The 21,070-nt window shown below is 42.1% G+C and overlaps 2 protein-coding genes and 1 non-coding gene across 6 annotated transcripts in view; all 3 read left to right on the forward strand.

Moving 5' to 3' along the window:
* Positions 1-99: 99 nt before the first annotated feature.
* Positions 100-912, forward strand: LOC111861519 (cyclin-L1). The gene has a single exon (XM_023846171.1). The coding sequence runs from the start codon at positions 100-102 to the stop codon at positions 910-912; it is 813 nt and encodes a 270-aa protein (XP_023701939.1).
* Positions 913-3,006: 2,094 nt separating this feature from the next.
* Trnal-cag lies at positions 3,007-3,090 on the forward strand. Its single transcript has one exon. It is a non-coding gene; the product is annotated as a tRNA-Leu (tRNA).
* A 4,993-nt stretch (positions 3,091-8,083) lies between these two features.
* LOC111861518 (histone acetyltransferase KAT6A) overlaps positions 8,084-21,070 on the forward strand; it is a 160,348-nt gene continuing 147,361 nt past the window's right edge. For 2 of the 4 annotated variants that reach the window (XM_023846167.2, XM_023846170.2), the window contains exons 1-2: positions 8,084-8,217; positions 9,126-9,960. In XM_023846167.2, the coding sequence (XP_023701935.1) occupies positions 9,352-9,960 (609 nt within the window). In that variant the 5' untranslated portion in view covers positions 8,084-8,217; positions 9,126-9,351. Of the gene's footprint in view, positions 8,218-8,295; positions 8,831-8,882; positions 9,007-9,125; positions 9,961-21,070 lie in introns of those variants that run through there. The other 2 variants (XM_023846169.2, XM_023846168.2) reach the window with 2 other exon arrangements.

Genomic DNA, 21,070 nt, shown 5'->3' on the forward strand with positions numbered 1-21,070 from the left:
TTGGCATCAAAGATCGAAGAATCTCCTAGAAGTATTGATGACGTAGTCAACGTATTCCATCACATTAAACAAGTGAAAAGTCAACAAACAATACAGCCCATGATCCAGGACCAGAATTACATAGCTCTGAAGACGGAGGTCATGAAGGCTGAATTGAGAGTGCTCAAGGAACTGGGGTTCTGTGACTATGTCAAACACACTCACAGCATAATTTTGGAGTACCTGCAGATCCTGGGGTTTGGGAAGCACGAAAACATGGTGCAGTTGGCGTGGAACTACTTGAACGACTCGCTGCGGACGGACGTGTTTGTGCGCTACCAGCCTGAAACTATTGCTTGTGCCTGTATCCATCTTACCATGAGAGAAGAGAATTTTTTATTTCCAGAGGCGCTAGATTGGTTCAGCGACTTCGGCGTGTCTAAGGAGGACGTCCAGGATGTGTGCTTCAGGATAGTGAGGCTTAACAAGAGACCGGCGCCAAATGTAGATGAACTGGATCGGCGGGTAAAGGAACTACGGCGTCAGTACCAGGAGGACCAGGAGGCCCGTATGAAGGCCAGAGGGGGCTCTGGGTGTGGAGCGGGAGGCACCGGGGCCCAATCTGGCAATAAAAGACCAAATGGAGGCAGCAATAGCCCCACCTCACCACATTCGCGATCTCGACACAGCTCACCAACCCGCTGTAGCACGATCATACATCACAATAGTGGATCACCTCGTTGGGGAGGAGGCTCTACCAGTCGAAATAACCATGCCTCAGACAAGCATCGGAGTCGGAGAAGATCTCGGACAGTTAGCCACAGCCCGCCTCCCAAACGCAGCAAAAAGTCAAAGAAGATCTTGATCAAGATCACGATCGAGGTCATACGAAAGAAAAGGAAAGTCAAAAAAGTTTTCATGGTAAAAGTATAAATGGAAAATGTTCACCGAGCGGGTTACCGTGAGTTTCTAAATAATATCTCGTAATAGAGGAATTTCAAGACGTCAGGCTAAATGAACGTGGTTCTCAGAAGAGCATAATGTAGTGGTACCACTCTAGACTTCTATGCGAGAACAACCAGGTTCGATTCTTTGACGTGTTACCGACAATGTTGGAGATCTATTTGACACATATCACGAAATGGTGTTGTGGGACTTTTTCTAAGAACTAAACTGTAAGCATGGCTTAATAAGACTCTATATTTCATATCTTATTTAATTTTGTGTGTGTTGAACTGCTTGCATAATTTGCATGTTATTCACTGTAACTGCGCATTTTCTAATGTGACGTTTTCAGAGCGCTGTGATAGTTGATCGAATGCCTGTAGCCCTGAGTTTAAGTTGTATATTAAACGCTGATGTCAGAGAATATGCAGTAATTTCTTTTATTTCCCACAGTGTTATTTAATAATGTGGCAAAATCTGAGACTAATATTATGTCATTTTCTGAATGAAATGTAACACTTCGAACACCATAACCAAAAATGTAAGTAACAGTTATGGATTATCTGAAATAGAACGAGATGAAGCTTGAAATTAGGCACTCAGAATTGCAGAAGGGTCTAAGGCGTTGCGTTAATGTTGGAGTGCAAGTGTTGTCTTGGGTTCGAATACATCTTCTAACAGTTTTTTTTCGTCCCTCTCGCTTTCTCTGTATAGTATATTTACCAAAATTATCATATTTTAAATCAATATTAATTAATCCAGTTTCCGCGTTCTGGGCTGTAGTCGTTTAAGATAGCATGCTGGAGTCTAATTCTGGAGATATTCTGTTCCAATACCGACCAGGAAACAGTTTTCATAGGATTATAACTTCTTTCCTCAGTCTTTTCAGACATTTATGTGCTGGGATATCGACTTAAAATAGACCACGATCGCATTCAGCATTCATAATCAGCTTACGCCATATTGTGACGTATTTGAGCTATACAGGACACCCCCTTATTCGCCAGCTGTCCCGTAACAGCGTGTCTCTGCTACGTTACGAGCGCGTCGCTGCTACGTTGCCAAGTCAGTGAACACTCCTCCTCCCTTAACCCCGTGGTGACTTAACACGGGACACCGCTGTTAACATAGGCAACAGGGAACGGTATAAAAAGCCGGCGGAGCAGTATGTAACGAGATAATTTCCATGTTATTCAATGTAACCTGCGCATTTTCTAAAGTCACGGTTTCAGAGCGATGTGACAGTTGATCGAATGCCTGTAGATCTGTGCTTAAATTGTATATTAAACGCTGACGTCAAACAGTATGCAGGAATTTCTTTTATCTCCCATACTGTTATTTAATAATGTGGCAAAATCTGAGACTAATATTATGTTATTTTATGAATAAAATGTAACACTTGCAACCGCTCTTACGCCCTTTATTTTTTTGATGTTGATTGGGTTCCGGTGGCAATGAAAGTCTTCCTCAGGATCGTTTACGGGTCTTGGATTATGAGACAAAGGGTAATGATAATGCGACTGCACACATTACAATTGCTTACTGGTTTAATATATTATTTGCAGAACACGTCTATCCGTCGGAATGACCAAATTAGAAGTCCCCCTTGAAGCCCGGACTATATCCTTGAGTTTGGGGACATTAATTCTCCCACCCTCGCAGATATATTCCATCATCGCTTCTCATTCGATCATTCAAACGGAAGGCGGGTGTTACAACTTTGAATCCTCCAATACCCTCTTACAATTATATCTTCGAAGCCGCNCCAACGATTCCTGAGACCTCGCTGGACTGCAGCTGCGAAGTGTAATATTTCAAACGATAAGCGGCATCCTTTGCTCATAATATATATATTTATATTGGTTTCACGTAACAACTGACACTATGGCACCACTATTCCGTGCCGCAGGGATATAAGTGTCAGTTGTTTATACTCCGCTTACACCAAGTCTTACTCTTAATATTCCAATTTAATCACTAGCTTAAATTGGACGACTTCATACTTCGAACAGCATAACCAAAAATGTACGAAACAGTTAAGGATTTTTTTGAAGTTGACGTGTACGATGTGGTTTCTGTACAGTCAGGATGGCCGAGCGGTCTAAGGCGCTGCGTTCAGGTCGCAGTCCACTTCTGTGGGCGTGGGTTCGAATCCCACTTCTGACAATTTTTTTTTCGTCCCTCTCGCTTTCTCTATTTAGTATATTTATCAAAATTATCATATTTTTAATTACGATTAATTTAATTTAATATTAAATTGAATATTTAATATTAATTAATCCAGTTTCCGCGATCTGGGCGGTAGTCGTTTCTTTGTGTCTCCGGCTGTATAATAACACAAAGCTTACCATTTTTCTTTTTCCCGTCACGGTACAGACAGTCGGACCTATTCCGACTGGAATCGAGTTCGATTCCCTCCAGGGTTAAATATCACNCAATCTTCATCCCACAAATTGCTCTACAATCACCCTCACCTATCATCTGGGGCTGGTACAAATAGGCCAGAAGTGGCCGCAGTACAAGGGACTTAGTCCCACCTCATTAGCAATAAAAAAGTTAGTACAAATAGTAGCACTAATAGTAGTAGCAGCAGCAGCTGTAGTAGTAGTAGTAGTAGTAGTGGCAGCAGCAGCAGCAGCAGCAGCAGTAGTAGTAGTAGTAGCAGCAGCAGTAGTAGTAGTAGTAGTAGTGGCAGCAGCAGCAGTAGTAGTAGTAGTAGTAGTAGTATGGCTGTGGAGCCATAGATAGGTTGGTAGATAGATAGAAATTTTATTATTATTATTATTATGACGATTATGGTAGAGGAATCTTGGCGAGTCCAACCGATAAGTTTCTTGTTTTACAGACCGCGTCCTGAAGTCTTCCTGTTTCTAGAGCACCCTTTCCTTGCTTTCAAGACCTGGTTTCACGCTTAAATGACATAATTCACCCTCTTCTCTACTTTTTTATTGTTAATGTCTGTACTACCAAGAATTTTGTTCAGTTTCCCCGTCTAAGTTTCCTTTGTCTCCCAAGCTCTTTCGTTGCCATGACGACTGAAAGAAAAAACCAAGGGGAAGAAGAATTTAAATGCATTTTTAATTCCATTAATAACAAGTAGAATCAGAAGCGATTCGAAAGTAAAAAGAATCATTGTATCAGATTGAGTGCTTGGTTCTAGGCACGTTTCGTTTTCACTTGCAATTGCCAACACAACTAGCGAATCGTAAGGATCCTGGGTAGCATAGTCGGTATAGCGACTGGCTACGGGTTGGACGACCGAGGGATCGGAGTTCGAGTTATGATAAGGCCAAGAATTTTCTCTTCTCCATGTCGTCCAAACCGGCTCTGGGGTCCACCCAACCTCCTATCCAATGGGTACTGGGGGCTCTTTCGCTGGGGGTAAACGGCCGGGGCGTGAAGCTAACCACTCACCTCCAACTGGTGCCGAGGTCAAGAAAATGTGGATCTATACATCCACTCCCCCATACGCCTTCATGGCATAGTGCTTAGTTAGTTAAGCAGAGGGAAAATTTTAGTTTACCTAAGCATCGAATCATACCTAACTTGATGTATGCCCTCACAGTCTTCAGTGCAACTTTCCGCAAGGTTCTTGATTCAGACTTGTCCTTCTTTCCATGCTACACGAGATGCGTCCGTCTCACAAGGACCATGGGAATCAAGAACCGCATATTTCAAGTGATAAAATAGTGTAGCAGGATGCTACAATGTAACATTATGAATGGAAATCACATCTAAGCATGAAACATAAACTTTAACTTCTCCTGCATTTAAGTAGTGGCTTCTCCGACAAAGCTGACGTAATGGTTATACAAGGAAATATTCGATAATCTGTAATTTGAATGTGGTTATTTCCTGCACTACAGATACAGTAATGGTAGATGTAGTAACCAGGTATGACTCGGTCGCCAGTGTCTACAGCCTAGCCGTGGGTTTAGCATTCAGCGCTGTTCGCCTCGAAACAGCATTGGCTGGCAGCCACGTGTTGTCAGTTGTAGGTTGTCTTTTTTTTAACACTGTTCCATTACTGCAGTGTTCCTGGCTGCATTTGAACGCTTCGACGTCTGTCATTAAAACACTAGCACGAAATTCTTCCGCCGGAGTTGAGTGTTGCTGCGTCCGCATTAGCCAGATACAAGCGTTATACATACATTACTGCATGGTATTGTTCGTCACACAAATCGCTTAATGATGAGCTCCTAATTTATGCTCCTAATCGAATATTGTCAGAATGAGCAAATCAAAGATAATGAGATGGGCAGGACATGTAGCAGGCATGATTCAGCCGATCATACAAAGTTTTGGTGGGAAAACCTGTAGGAAAGAGCCCACTAGGAAGATCTAGGCGTAGATTGAAGGATGATGTTAAAATGAATCTTAAGGCAGAAGGATGGATGTTCGGAACTGAATTTATTTGCATTATGGTGGAACCGCGGGCGCCCTGTACACGGTAATGAACCTTTCTGTTTGAGAGAGTTTCTTGAGTCGCTGAGCAAATGCTAGCATTTCAAGAAGAACTCATGAAGTTAGTTGTTGTTCATTACATTGTTGAAATATGTGAGGCAATTTTTACTAATTAAGGAACAGCGTTTAGCATTTCCTTTCTTGAGAATCTGACAGACGCTGAGCTACCCAAGAGAAGCCTCCGTTTCTTATAGGACGCGAAGTTTCATTACCGTGTGCAAAACAGCCCGTCACCGACCACCCCACAATTAATATTTTAGTTTATTATATTTCATTATCCGAATTATGCACAGAGAAATTAACGAAAGCGAGTGGCAAGTAGACATTTTGAATATCTACCTATGGCTCTAAAGCCTTTGTGGACCTTGGACACTTTTTCAGTTTCTTAATCCTATACACTGTCTGTAGGACTCCTTTGACGGGGGATCAGGCGGTCGCAAGGCACACAGACATCGAGACAGACAGAGTGGGATTCGAACCCACGATCCCAGTGTTCGAGAGGTCGAGGACGGTTCATGCCTCAGACCGCGCGGCCACTGTGATCGGCTGCCGTTTAGACTGCTTTCAACACTATGTCTGACTTAACCCCCATAAAGTGTTTTTCTGAAGCAGAGTGATAGATTATGAGCCAGTGGATTTTATTGAATGGTGGGCAAAATTTTATTTCCTGAGCCCTGACTATAAGTATGGCCTACTTGTACTTCCTAGGGCTAGGCGTTGCATTAGCAAGAGCGTCTGGGAAGTTATACAAGACGGGACAGACTAAACAAGACAGAATTACGATTCACAATAAAATGGAAACAACACACTAGATTGAACACATTCGGTAAGACAATGTTTGTTGATTTGCGTTTATTGCTGAGATGCCAGATGTAATGTTACAAATTGGAAATGTGGCATCTTATAAGACAGAAGCTATATCGAGATGTTTCCAGCGTAATAAAAAAGTCGCATAGTGGAGAGTGGAGTCCAGCTGGGTCCACTCGTCACGTCGGCCATTGATTGGCCTATTGCACTTGCCATGATTATGAAGAATTTGGTGGAATGGAGATTGGCAGGGGAAACCGAAGTACTCGGAGAAAACATGCCCCAGCGCCACTTTGTCCACCACAAATCACACTTTACGAGACCCAGACTCGAACCCGGGCCGCCGCGGTGGAAAGTTAGTGTCTAACCGCTTGAGCTATGGCGCGGCCTGTTTCAGGCGTAGCTAAGGTAAGTTTACATCTCCAAATGTATACCAGTTATCTTGACTGATGGATAAGGCTGTGTAACCCATTTGTTTGTTAGGTTTAGATGGGGGTCGGAGAAAACAGGGCAATGAACATCCAGATTCCATAATTGGTGGGTAACTTAAACTTTTGTCCCTAAAGTTCGTTAATAGGATAACATAGCTGTAAATTATGTAGGAAAGTGAATAATATGTAGAATTGGATTACTCCAAGCTACAAAAGTGACAATGAAGAGTTTGTCTTCTGGGATATAATCTCGTGTAGTCTTTTGAAAGCCATCCGACGCTTTTTGAGTAGTATGTAGCCTCCATTTTCACGGTCGAAAAATAAGCCAAGCAAGAAATCAACTCTTCTTTTACCTCTTTCACGATGTTTCTTTTTGCTTGGTTTACTCTCTATCCTGAAGATGGAGGTGACATATTCATCGCAATCATCGGTTGAGTTTCAACGGACTGCACGTCGTTGTATCCCAGAAGGCAGAACTCTTCATAACCTTCATAACACCGCAGTGAATTCTTCTAGTGACGTACCTATAAATACGGAGTGTACTACATGGTACAAATGAGCACAAGTGGTTCCAGTGTCACCTAATAGATGTCAGGAGTAGCCTATAGATGTTTGAAGGAATGTCTCCACGCTATGAATACGATAATCACTACATTCAAAATGATAATTTTATGCACGGAAAATTGTACGTAAGAGGTGTAACGAGAGACTGGAGTGGATCCTTGTTTAAACGTTTACCGTTTTTCGTTTCTTAAAGCTGACTACCGTACCTTTTGACATTGATTGATGTCGTCAGTGAGAAGTGCGAGATGCGCACGTGCCAATTAATCACAATGATAAACTGTATTAATATGGCTATCACTATAACGATTCGTATTTATTCAAAACATATTATTTTGAAGGATATTTGTTCTAAGTTGTCCGTTACAAATTCTCTAAAGCTGCGGCGTTTGATTTTCTCATTCAGTTTATCAGGTAATGCGTAACTGTTTTTCCATAAACTCTGAAAGATTTCTCACAATGCTTCAACACATTGAACCAATGGGCTGAATTCTTTTATATTACTCAAGCTGTATCAAACACAAATACCTAGCCACTTCGCACCGATTAGAGGAATTTATCCAATGATAATGTGTAATGAAACCATAGAAGCCAATCAAATTAAGCGTACCATGTTTATTTTTGTGTGTCCGATCACCCGCCAAAAGATATCATTATGTTTCTTCTGATTGGAGAAGTAAGGTAAGAATTTATTTACTTGCCAAAGTTTTATATAGGTATTATCACATAATGTAGAATTGTAATATACTCATGTCAGTACATTATACAAGACATATTCTGGAATAGTTTATGAAATATTTTGCTTTGAAATTCAGTTACCGCCATTGATCAAACTTTAGATTCTCCCTTCACTCACAGGCGACGTTGCTGTATGGATGCGCGGTAGCCATCTTGGCAGAAATGTAAACCTTTGTTGATTCGGTGATCTGTTGTCGTGTTTCAGTCTATTACTGTAATTAATGTTGTTAGGTGTTGTTTGTGGAATCAAATGAACCTGTAAATATAGTACGAGAACGACATAGCACGTAAGGTAAGTCTGCTATTCTACGTGAAGTGTCTTGGAAAGTGAGAAAAGTGTTTTTTCATGCACGCCAAGCGTAGACTGATCGGTTTAGTCACCGCGTCCAGTCGTGTGTACAAGCTCTGTGTTCAGAAGCATTTATGTAATTGATCGCAGTGTCGTCAGCTTTCGATAAGCTGTATCAGGCATCACTAATACCAACTGGTTGATATTAAGATTTTATGAAGTTTGTGTCACAGTTCTACAGAGGAAGAATTGACCTGAATTTAGAATCGGTAAAACCGCCCAAGATGGCTGCCCGACGGGAATTCGGACGTTGGTTATTGTACGAGCGTGTTCTGGATTTCAAAATGGTTGCATACGAGTGACGCAATCATTGTCGCTTGGTTATGATTTTAACATTGAAACTTTGCTTAATCGTATTGTGTAGCGTAGTGTTGTGAATTTATCGTAATTTTCTGTAAAATTGAGGGTATTAAATGTGGTTACGGCAGCTTCAGCTCGGCTGAGGGGAACGGTCTAGGGGGTGCGGGCATGCCCAAGTATGCTGACGCTCCTTGGGCAGTGGGACGGGGAGATCCACGGTACTTTCTGCGTTGTTATGCGGTGTTGTGTAGTAAAGGTATGCTTCGTCATCATATGGTGTAAACATATATTTTTAAGATTCAGTATTTCGTGTGCTGGAGGTTAATACGTATTTTTTATTGAAAGGAAGCGCAGTTGATGAAACACACTGCAAAATTGTTTCGTGTTTGTGTCTTAGATGCCTACGAGTAATATAGTAATGTGACAGTCGATGTGAGTACCGAATTTCTTTTGTAGTTGGGGTACAGAATGTGAAGTTTTTGTGTTGGAATCATTTTACTAAGATATATTTCTTTATTGATTTAAAATATAGTGTGACTTTTTCTTTTCAGATGCTTGCTTGTTGCTTTCGTTAAGATTTAGTGAAAGAAGAACAGGACGAGGCGAAAGGCGGGACTTCGTTGCCATGCGTTCCCGCCCGGAGCCTGTCACATAATGAGGGAAAAAGATGTGAACGTGTATAGTGCAGTGATGTTTTTGAACGGTGGCTAGGAAAAGTGGACAGACCAGTGACATAATTTTGGTATTGTTTACAGCGAATAAAAATAAGTCGTGATCATGAAAGATCAAGAACCGGTGAGTAGTGCTACATGGACGACGTGGATCTTGGAAGCTATTCGCAAGATCCGGACTCAGAAGCAAAGACCGTCAGTGGAAAGGATTTGCAATGCGATCCGTCAGCATCAGAATTTTAGTAGTGATGTGATTGCAGATAATTTAGAGAATGCTGTCAAAGCGGGTAGTGTGCTTAAAGTATTCAATAAGGGCCAAAGTTCGTATAAAGATCCCGGTGGGCTCCAAAGCCGGCAGTTGAACGTTTCCAAGGGGACTGATTTGTCGAAAGTGATCTCGAAAGTAGTGCGTGAACTAGGCAGAAGAGGTGGATCAAACTTGAAAACTATCGAGAAATACATCCGGCAATCTCATGCTGTGAATCTCGCGTCCAGTGATGTTGATTTTAGATCGTTACTGAGGATTTCTGCGAAACGCGCCGTTGCTCGCGGACTCGTGAGACAAGAAGGGCGCTTCTTCAAGCCTGTGTCTCGGCCAACATCTGCTAGTGCGATTTCTAGTGGCGAAAAATCCCAGAAACAACGGCAATCGGTTTCTCCAAACAAACATCGGCGGCAGTCGGATAGCCATGCCCAAACTTCGGACACACCTAAGGTAAGCCATGTTGCATGTGATTTTCACTTGTATGCCGGAGGAACATTGGTTTCAAACTCGTCCGGCATTGTATACAACAGTCTTTTAATACTTCCGAAGTAAGAAGTGAATGTGATGTTCATATGTTTACAGACAGTGCAGTGTGGTATAGTTTTGGCGTCCATGTACATGGGGCCAACTTGAAAGTTGGAAAATGAAACCATTTATGCCACAGGGGCTTAAAGGCCTTTATCATGAATAAACTACATTTTTGTTTGGTGTTTGAATTAAGTTTTATGAAGGTAGCCGTCTTCTCGGATATGACGCCGTGTACTCTGGCAGAGCGTTGCAGACGTGTCGAACGAAACTGTTGTCTTCATCATCTGGTTAATGGATGATGGAGATAGCTCATTTCTCCGATAGACTGCATGGTGTCACATCCCAGAATGTAACAATCCTCATAGTCACTGCAATGTTTGTGATGGAGCTTGTGTTAAAGAAGGATGTCATCTGTGTTCTTAAATTTCATTTTTTGTTTGTTTGTACGGTAGATAATTATTTAATGATTGTGTGACTTAGTAAGAAATGTCTTGGTGTTTTTTATATAGTTGATTTAACTTTTGGGGATTGTAATTCTGTATTTCAGCATCCTGTTGTAATTGTTTAGCTTAACGTCCATGTATTTATCGTGTCAGTATTGCAACACTTGTTTATTCACCACTTAATCTTAATTTTAGTTCAACATTTTACGCTTTGATACAACATGTTTCGGCCCCAAACATCCATCTTCAGGTGTCTTGATATGTTACAAATATTTTATTAAATTATGTTAAAACTGCTACACTGTGTTAACCCATGTTAAAATCACACGCTGTAGTTCTCTTTTCAGGGTAAAACAAAATAAAATCCGTTTACTTACTAATGGAGCTGAGCACTTCTGGAGGAGCCGCCAATTCTGCAGCTACTCAAGAATTTCTCCCCATTTTATGGAACCCGAAGGTTCATTACCGTGTTCACAAGAGCCTTCCACTGGTCCCTATCCTGAGCCAGATCTGTCCAATCCATACCATCCCATCCTATGTCTCTAAGATCCATTTTAATATTGTCCACCCACCTACGCCTTGGTCTTCCCAGTGGTGTCTTTCCTTCTGGGTTTCCCACCAATATCCTATACGCATTCCTCGTCTCCCCCATTCGTGCTACATGACCTGCCCACCTCATCCTCCTTAACTTGATCATTCTAATTATACTTGGAGATGAGTACAAGTTATGAAGCTCCTCATTATGCAGTTTTCTCCAACTTCCTGTCACTTCATCTCTCTTCGATCCAAATATTCTCCTCAAAACCCTGTTCTCAAACACCCTCAGTCTATGTTCCTCCCTTAATGTTAGAGACCAAGTTTCACACCCATACAGAACCACAGGCAAAATTATAGTTTCGTATATCCTAATTTTTATGTTTTCTATTAAACCCACATTATTTTGGTGCATTCTGTTTCACCTCACAAGGGGTGTCGTCTGTTGTACATAAATGTATGTCTGTCCCAGCTTGCCCTTCACGTTTGTAGCCTACTTTTCAGTTACGTTTCCAATATGCCGCTGGTTTGCGTGTTTCCTCCACAGCGTGTCGTGTTTTCTTTACAAGCCTTGTTACTAGTTTGAAAAGAGAACTACAGCGTGTGATTTTAACACGGGTTAACACAGTGTAGCAGTTTTAACATAATTTAATAAAATATTTATAACATATCAAGACACCTGAAGATGGCCGCTTGGGGCCGAGACATGTTGTGTGAAAGTGTAAAATGTTAAACTGAAATTAAGATTAAGTGATGAATAAACAAGTGTCGCAATATTGACGGACGATAAATACAAGGACGTTAAGTTTTTGGAATTTCTTTGCCCAATTGAAGCTGGCAGTGAATGTGTACAGTGGCAGCTACAGTGTCTGTTGGTACTCTCATATTGTAGGCTAGAGCCATATTTGTGAACAGCAGTGTGGAATGGGCATTGCTAAGAAGCAACTTATTGTAGTGGAATGTTTAATTGTTGTCTTCATTAGTTACGAGTTAAATGTCTCTGGTTGCTGTGGGTAGCCCCTCCCCCTTTTCTCTCTGTGGGTGTGCGTACTGTAAACTTCTCTAGCTGACCACGTGTTCGCGGTTGTCATGACGTCATAACGTTGCCCTTGGTCTGGAAATAGCGGATGGGCATGAGGACACGAAAATAATTCTCAATACCCCCAAGTTTTTCATGAAACATAGCAGCATTGGTAGGTATTTAAGGCCAGCGGTCCTCTTTAACAGGAATTACTGTTTTGTTTAACGACGCAGTAAGTCGGGCTGTATATAGGCCAGTGATAGGATAATAGGAACAATGAACTGAGAAGTATGTGAAAGGAAGGAGCGGTACCCAATTGAAGATACTGATCCGGAATTTTCCAGGCGGGACTGCGGTGTATGAAGGAAAAACCTCAGAATAGACCCGTCTGAGGTTTGAACTGGATACCTCTCGAATGAAAATCCCGAGATTTACCGTTTGAGCCAACTGTTTCGATAATATGCCGAAAATGTTTAGTGTTACAGTATGTTTATGTACGATGACGATGTAGCGACCAGTTAACGTAAACTACTTCTCTTCAGTGTTTTATAATACTGTATATATATTGTATATAGTTGCTCTGTTTACTGAGAGACATCCCTCATTGACCTAGTGAAATTAAAACCGATTCCCACTCATATTAGGACAGATTTTTATATTCTTTTTTAAGTCTGAATCCATTCACTGCTTAGAGAAGATGAGGTTAATTTTGTTTCATCTCGTGTTTGTGTTTGTCCTAGCAGGCGCAAATGAACACTTACCTGAATGCTCTAGTACTTGTTTTCCGCGCTGTAAAGTTCCTCTGAGAGCGTCGTGGCATTGTGTTAGTTACGGAAATTAGATCATATACAGAAACAGTAGTATTTATTGTTATTTAATTATTTCAGGATAGTTTTTAAGAAGTAGATTGTAATTTCGCACAAAGTTAATTGGACCGTACAGTAGCTCACTTTACTTTTATTTTGAATTTATGTACCTGTTTTATTGTCTTCGTGCACGTGCTAGTATGAGACCCGAGTTTTCTCAGGGTAGACTGAAAACCTTTTTGAGTGTTGCTTAATTTAAAAGTACTGCGTTCTAATGGCTAGCATGGGAGCAGTCCTGTTACAAGCGCTATGTATAAAAAGGCAGCTGCAGTTTCTAGATTTGGTGGGACTAGCATTAAGAACCCCCCCCCCCATGCCCTCCTCACATTGTGTTATGAACCCGTCGTATTGTTAGGTACTGTACATTTCCTGGTAGCAACCCTTCACCACTTTAACGAGGGAAAAGCAAATAGGCATATAGGCAAATAGCAAATAAACATTGTTGTCGTCTGGGATGTGATGTTGTAGTATGGTATACCTGTAATGTGGATATCTGCTAGACTACACGGCATCACATGCCAGACGACAGTAATCATAGCCTCCCCTCCTTGAGAACATCAGTTTTCATACTAATATCGGAAGGCATGTCTGGAAGGTTGCGTTAATGGCGAAAAGAGACGGTGGAAGAGAGGGAACAAGTCTAGGAAATTCCCAGCCTTGTTTCTGCAGTTTTACCATAATAGATATGTTGCCGTGTTTGTAAAACAGCTAATTAGTTTCGTATAAATTGGTTTTTAAGTTCGTATACGTAATTCTGTTAAAAATTTTGTTTTTTTTTGTCCCCACATTGCACGGCATGGCAACACTGTAGGGGTCTGCAGCAACACCGGTCCAGCTAGTTTGCAGCTTCCCATTTTAATCCAATGTCTCTCTTTCTCTTTTCTCGTTTCCCTCTCCTCGTTTTCCCCACCTTTTTATTATGTAACTCACGGGCCGGACTGGAAACCATTGAATAGACGGACAAGCTACAAGGGAAGACTGCTGGTTGGAATCGCTCACTCAGTAATAATACAAAGAGATACTGCGATGCCAGCCTTTTGAAACATCATCTATATTGCAACCACCACTTATCGCGCCCCCTTTTTTTTTCACGCCGAAGCTTCCGAATACGCAATTCATTTCGGACCATAACTTTTTTCTTCTTGGTAGGCCTATAGTTTCAAAATCCAACAAGGATTTAAAGGTTGGGACGACGTTGTACTGTGATCTTATTGATACCGAAGATATTATTAACAATCAGTATCGTTTATTATTGGCATGGACCCAGGGTTCGAATCCCGGTAGGAGCATTGTGATGTTTATTTTCTTGCTGTTCCAGCCCCATGTCCGTTCTTTGCAAATTGCTGTTGCCGAATGTGGCGGTCGGATGTTTGGCTCCCTGTATCCAGGCGGGCCAAGGCTCGAGTCTGTCCCGGAGAGCGACTGCCCCTCAGAAAGGTTGTCATTCCGTCTTGACAAGCGCAGAGATGTCGCCGGAAACTAGCCATGACCGTTTCCTTTCGTATTCTTTGGGATAAAACATCCGGAACGCCAAGTTCATCTCCGTCTAGTGCCGAGGTTAAGAATTTCTAAAGCTTTACCGTATTATTATGCCTAGGGTTATTACTTTAAAACGCCTTATTCCACATAAGCTTTAGTGAACAGTGTAGTTGTTTAACGGTTCGTGAATGTTTTTGGAAAACGTTTTGAAGCAAAGATTGGATTGAAAATTTTGATTATCATGTAGGGTTTTAGGTTGTCACAGCGGTGGTTATGAAGAGTACTATCTTCTGTGTGATTACGGCATGTAGTCTGCTGAACGTCAACCTGTGTTTCGGGGGAACATATCGCCTCCATATTAAGGGTCGAAGAATAAGCCGAGCAAGATACCAGACTGAAAGCAGGTGGCATGTAAGCTTTCATGCCGGTATTTTCCTCGGATTATTCGACCCCGAAGATGGAGGCGATATGTTCCTCCGAAACATTAGTTGAGTTCCAGCGGACTACACGGTATATCCGAGAAGATAGCGCTCTACTCTGATTATCATGTTTGCGTTGATAACTTAAAGCACAGGTGGATGTTAAACGTGATAAGTCCTTTACATTGTGCGTGGGAGTAAAAAGCGTGGCAGTCACAGTATTACGCCAAATCATGTTTTAAGTGACGTCAAGCACAGTGTTAAAGAAGCTGTACGTAAGGGAATTGTCGTAAAGTCACGTCCTTCCCCTCCTCCTCTTAATCACGTGTCCGTGTGGGGACTGATATCCCACCCCATAGTTCAACTGGGCGGTATTCCGTAAGTATCTTGTCAAAATATCGGGAAGGGTTCGGAGACATGTTATTATTTTTATTGGTTCTTAAATGCTGACGTCAGAACAAAGCCTAAAGAGACCAGTATCTCACAGGACCAGGGTTACGGTTCCTTTGTATGTGACAGCGTACAGCTAGGTAGATGGGTGGTCCTACAAACATTTCAGAAGAACTTGCTGCTTCCATCTCTAGGTTGGAAGCAACACCCTCCTTTATATCATGTCTTGTTAGTCACTGGTTATGACAAACTCAGACATATTATGTAGAACCTTACATAGCATTCAGCGCAGGAAAAAAGTATGAAGTTAAAATATCATTAAATCACGTGAGAATCATTCGTTTTGTGGAGTTTGTCGTCTTGTAATTTTCAACTTGATTGTATAAAAGATATCGTTCACACGGTATCACTAAGGGAGTTCTGAGTACAGAGATGAAATAATAAGGGATGTTAGTTGAAAGGTGAATGTTATGTCTACATACGTACCACGCTTTCTCCGATTATGGTGGATATGTATGTAAGACTCTGTACAGTCCAGACGTTTTACTTTAACCCCTGATGGAACTGCACGTACCCTACCCGATGGATAATATGTACGAGTGGTGTTGAGAACTGTTATGGCTGTGATGACTTAAAATTCCCCAACCTCTCCGTTGGGGATCGAATTGCTCTCATGCACTGTCGATGTAGTGTGATCTGTTGCAGCTTCAAGTTGTAATAGGAACAAGTTCTTCAGTTTCTTATGTTTGTCTGTCTATCTGCCTCTCTCTGTCAGTCTGTCTACCTATCTATATATTTCCGTATATACGTACGTCTGTGGCTCTACAGCCCATGTGGACTTTGGCCGCTTTTTCAGCTTCGTAATCCATACACATTAGGTATGACTCCTTGGACGGGGGTCAGCCCGTCGCAAGACCGCTACCTACACACAGAATAACATACAAAATAAACGCACACAGACATCCATGCCTCGAGTGGGACTCGAACACAAGATTTATGCTGTACACCGCGCGCGCCCTCTGTGATCAGCATATTTCTTCTTAGGAAAGATAGTTTTGAAGGGACATTCAGGAATGAATACAAGAACTGTGGGCGTGGTGCCGAATGTACAGGATAGCTTGCAAACGTCTGGGATATTAAGCAGCTGCTACTCGTTGAGCGTGGTGTATAACCCCTCTTCCTCCAACGCTCCGAAATTCACCCTAAGTAACGCGCTGTTAAAAATACCGCCGTTAGGGCTGCAACTGTTTCCATTGCACGGAACACCGATTGGCGGTTACGTAGTCTTACACTTTTCAGAGTGTGCGAATGTGACTGTAATAATTATTATTCATTTAATCGTGGCAATTATTTAATGATCCTTTTTATTTGAAAACGTATTAGGTCTTGAGAACATCAATAATAAACTTTAGGTTGACGATGAACTCAGAAAGTTTGTGGGACTCAATGGTCCAGAATCGTGTCCGTTGGAAGGATTTGGTGTGAGTGGCCGTCGTGTTCTGTTGCGAGAGTAAGGGAGCCCAGTGTAAGAGGCCCTACCTAACACAGATCGTCATTTAACTCTACCCCGATTGCTTGTAATCACACAAATTAAGAATTTGTACTTGCAGACATTAATAAGGAAACAGATACAGGGTGTTTCACGACTTTAGGGCATAACTGCAGGAGGTGATTTCTTACGTCTTTGTAATCAAAAAAGTTCATATAAAGATGTGTCGGAGTTTGAGTTTCGATAGGATCAGAATTTTTCTCCTGTCTGCGTCCTCCAAACGGGCTCTGGGGTCCCACCCAGCCTCCTCCTATCCAATGTGTACCGGAGGCTCTTTCCCTGGGGTTAAAGCGGCCCGGACGTGAAGCTAACCACTCACCTTTAACTAATGCCGAGGTCAAGAAAATATTGATCTATACATCTACTTCCCCATACATCTTCGTGGCGTAGTCCTTAATTAGCTGAGCACAGGGATGACTATCTTTTTTTTTCTTTAACTTTAGTCCTGAAGGAGTATTTAACCAGCTGACAATCCAGAATAGGACAAGACCGTTTGTGCCTCACATACGCTGTCATTTTTTCCAATGTTAAATCACCATTCGTGGTTCATGGACGAAGTTGACGTAGCGCCCATGAAACCAAGTAGTTTCTGCATTTGACACACCGTCAGTAAAATTCCCTCGAGTCATCCACGAAATCGTTGTAGGGGTGTTTTATTATTCAGAATTGAAAGGTAAATTTAACAGTGTTGGAAGGGTGCAAGATTTCCCTCACCAATCATTTATAGCGCAGTAGGGATGGAGCGATGGAAGAAGAAACAAGTGACATCTCTGCATGACCCCTTCCGTTTTAAATCGTCGTCGTCCAGATGTCAGTAGTTTCAAGGGCCGGATGTGTATTGGTCATGAAATAGGAATTATACCAACTACTGAATTTGAGATTGAAAATAAATTTTTTTATAGTGAACGACATCTTGTTACCTGCTTTTATATTTAGTAAAGTTGAAAAGAAGGCCGCGCCATAGCCCAAGCGGTTAGTCTCTGGCTTCCTACCGCGGCGGCCCGGGTTCAGGCCCGGGTCTGGTCAAGTGGGATTTGTGGTGGACAAAATGGCGCTGGAGCAGGTTTTCTCCGAGTACTTCGGCTTCCCCTGCCAATCTTCATTCTACCAATTGCTCCACGATCAGCCTCACTTATCATCTAGGGCTGGTACAGTAGGCCAGTAGTGAACGCAGCACCAACTCACCCCACCGAGTAAAAAAAAAAGCTGAAAAGGAAGAGGCCGTGGCCTGCTTAAGGGCATTATAAGCTCTTAACGTTTCCCTGCAAGGCGTGAGCATAAACACGAAAACCATCATATTCACCGCTGTTGTGATCGAGATTCGAACTCCGTATCCTCTATATGCAGTGCCGATGCAGGGTAATTATCGATGCATAATGTCGAATCATGAACATTTCACTTACACGTCTAGACCGGCCAATGTGCTTGCCTAGCCTTCTGTCATTTTATACTGTGAATTCTTTCCTTGAGGTTAATGTGTCCGGAGCATGTGGTTTTGAAGGGAATGTGTGTCCAGAATTCTAGACGTTTTATTTTCCAAATTAAATTGGATTTCACACTGTTTCTTCCTTATTTTGTTGACATCATACTGATGTAGCTGTAACGAACACACTTGAGTCGTATTTGGGAGGTGACTAGATTGAATCTCCTTCTGGTTAGGCATTTAATTCCGGCAATATCTTGGAATAACGCGTGGCCGACCCTCTTCAAAATCCATACTATGTAGAGTTCATGGTTGTATTCGCTGCCGTTCTGCGGTGTATACCATCTGTATTTGAAAACACTGTTATTAAATTTCTGATGATATTCCTTCTCGTTACCATAAGTTGAAGTTGTGGAGCCGGTTACGACCCAACCCAGTGTTGGTCTACTAGAGCGGAAAATGTTCGGTTCAGATCTGTGAAATTGTCGGTGGTGAGATTGGACAAAGAAATGGACACACGGGTGCTGCAAGAAATGTGTTTACATGTTGGAAACAAAATAATACAGGTTGTTATTGGAGAGGGTGGGTTTCCCCATGCACTTAGACCAGATTTGGTCCATTGTGCGTCCCCCAGTGATATTCTACCACTCCCTATACCCTACCCGTACTGGTGCGTGCCATCAGTCCCGACTCAGCCAGCGAGTTCGGCCTCTACTGGTTCAGCCGTATCTCGATGCTTCCCCCATCTACCAGAGGCGTTAGAGACTACTGTTGGGCGGGAAATGTCCTGAATTTGGCTCAGAGGTCCCCTTGAGACATGAGGTTCTTTTACGTGCCGTAAAGCTACGACACGGGACCCACGGCTTAAAAGTCCCTCCCGGAGGACTTGTTCCCTGAATTTTTCCGCCCTTAAAAATTCCACGACCTCCGCCGGGTTTGAACCCGCGTACCCTGAGTCACGCGGTGGGAACGTTAACCCTAGACTACGGAGGCCGCTAAATAATACAGGTTAGAAGAAGTCTTGGGTTGGAAATAAGGAAGCAGTTGCCTCCAGAGTTGCAGCTGCTGTCAACAAAAAGCAGACCTGCTAATGAGTGGTTCTCCAGTAGTCCCTTCTACACGTTTTAGTTCTATTGGCCAAAACCCTTATTAAAATGAATAAGGTTGCCTTTTGTATATAAATGTACACTCTAGGGAACATTTTAGTTTGTATTTTAATTACGTGTAGGGTAGTGTGGATGCGAAGCGCGCACACGCTGGTGTTACGCCAGGTGGAGTAATGTTGGCTAATTTTTATGGGTCTATAGAAGTAGGGACAGCTTGCTTAATTAGTGCAGAGGCAAGCATTGTTTTAATAACCCGTAATTATCGCATGACTGCAATAAGATCGTTAATGACAGCAGTTACGGGCGATTCGTTCATGAATTTCAACATGACGTTCTTGTTCTTAAAGACTTTTACTTTATTTCAGATGTTTCATTTATATGTGGCTAGGCTTACAAAACTGTAAATTAGTTATAATAGTAATTTTTTTATTCATTTCTGCACATAATTTTCACTGTGAACGTTTCGGTAGTTTGCGTAAATTTGCCAGATATTGTACCATAGTCTTGCATCGTCGAAACGTTCCTAGTTAGTAACATGCACATTTCGTAATCATTATTATGATCATACAAATTCCACATGTGTATCTTTAATGGTTCATTAGTTATTGTCTTGAACCCGAAAGCAAAACAAGGCTCTACAGATTTATCTTACTCCCCCCCCCCCAAGTTGTTTTTACATTCTGCGAAAATAATAACTGTCATACTTTCCAACGATTGCTGCATCAGATTTTAGCTCATGTTTGGACCGCGATCATGTTGACATTGATGTTGAGGAATTTAAGGAAAGTCCTCTTGGCTAGTCAAGAGATTCTGGACGGACTGCTAGACCATATATGATCGAATGGTAGGATGAATGAATTTGAGGGAAGGCGTCAGTGTTTCTCAACCGCCGGGCCGCGGCCCGGTCCGGACCTTCGTCTTATAGAAAAAAATAATTTTCTCGGTTACCGGGCCGCGGTCTGACAAAGGTTGAGAACCATTGGTCTAGGTTATACCCTGCACATCCTACTGGGAGAGACAGGAAATGTAGGAAGGACTTCAGGGTAGCCGGTGTTCCGGCCGAGATTTGAACCTAGTACCTCCGGAACACAAATCTAGACCGTTACCGCTAGACCACCCCGAGGGTATGGACTGAATTCATGTGGTACAGGATGGGGTTCGGTGTTGGTCTCCTGTAAACACTGTGATGAATCAGCATGTTAGGTAAAATGCGAAAAATTGTTTGCTAAGTTAACGACTGTTAGCTTCTCAAGATGAACTCTGCTCCCTGGCGATCTAATATCCTTCGGCTGCTGAAGCAAGAACTTATGCCGTGAAATTTGTTGGTTGAAGGGTATGAATTATAAACCTGTCTGTTATGTAATTTTCTGCCATTTTCTTGCCATACGGTCTGAGTGTTCAGATGTTTTCCACAACTCTTTGTTCTTGTTTCTTCTCAGGGTCTGTTCTGCTGTATAGATGTGGTTTGATCGTTTGGTAGACTGGCTGCTTACGCGGACGGTCACATTTCCTACTGATTTGGGCCGTGTGTTCTATGGAGTTCGAAATTCTTAGCGTTAACTGTACTGTATTATAACGGGAACACGCGATTCGTTGTGGGGATTGTATTTCTCTACCAACTCGTATTCCAAACAAAACAAACACACCTTAAGCATCTGAATGTTTGACTTCCTTGTTTTCTTTTCGTTATAATAATAAGATTCTTAATAGATCTCTCGGATTCTCCGTCGGTTTGAAGACGTTCATTGCTTGGAACGTCCTTTGAACCTTGTATGCTTCCAAGTACATCTTTATTGCCGGTT

The sequence above is a fragment of the Cryptotermes secundus genome, unplaced genomic scaffold, assembly GCF_002891405.2.
Source record: "Cryptotermes secundus unplaced genomic scaffold, Csec_1.0 scaffold991, whole genome shotgun sequence".
NCBI lineage: Eukaryota > Metazoa > Arthropoda > Insecta > Blattodea > Kalotermitidae > Cryptotermes > Cryptotermes secundus.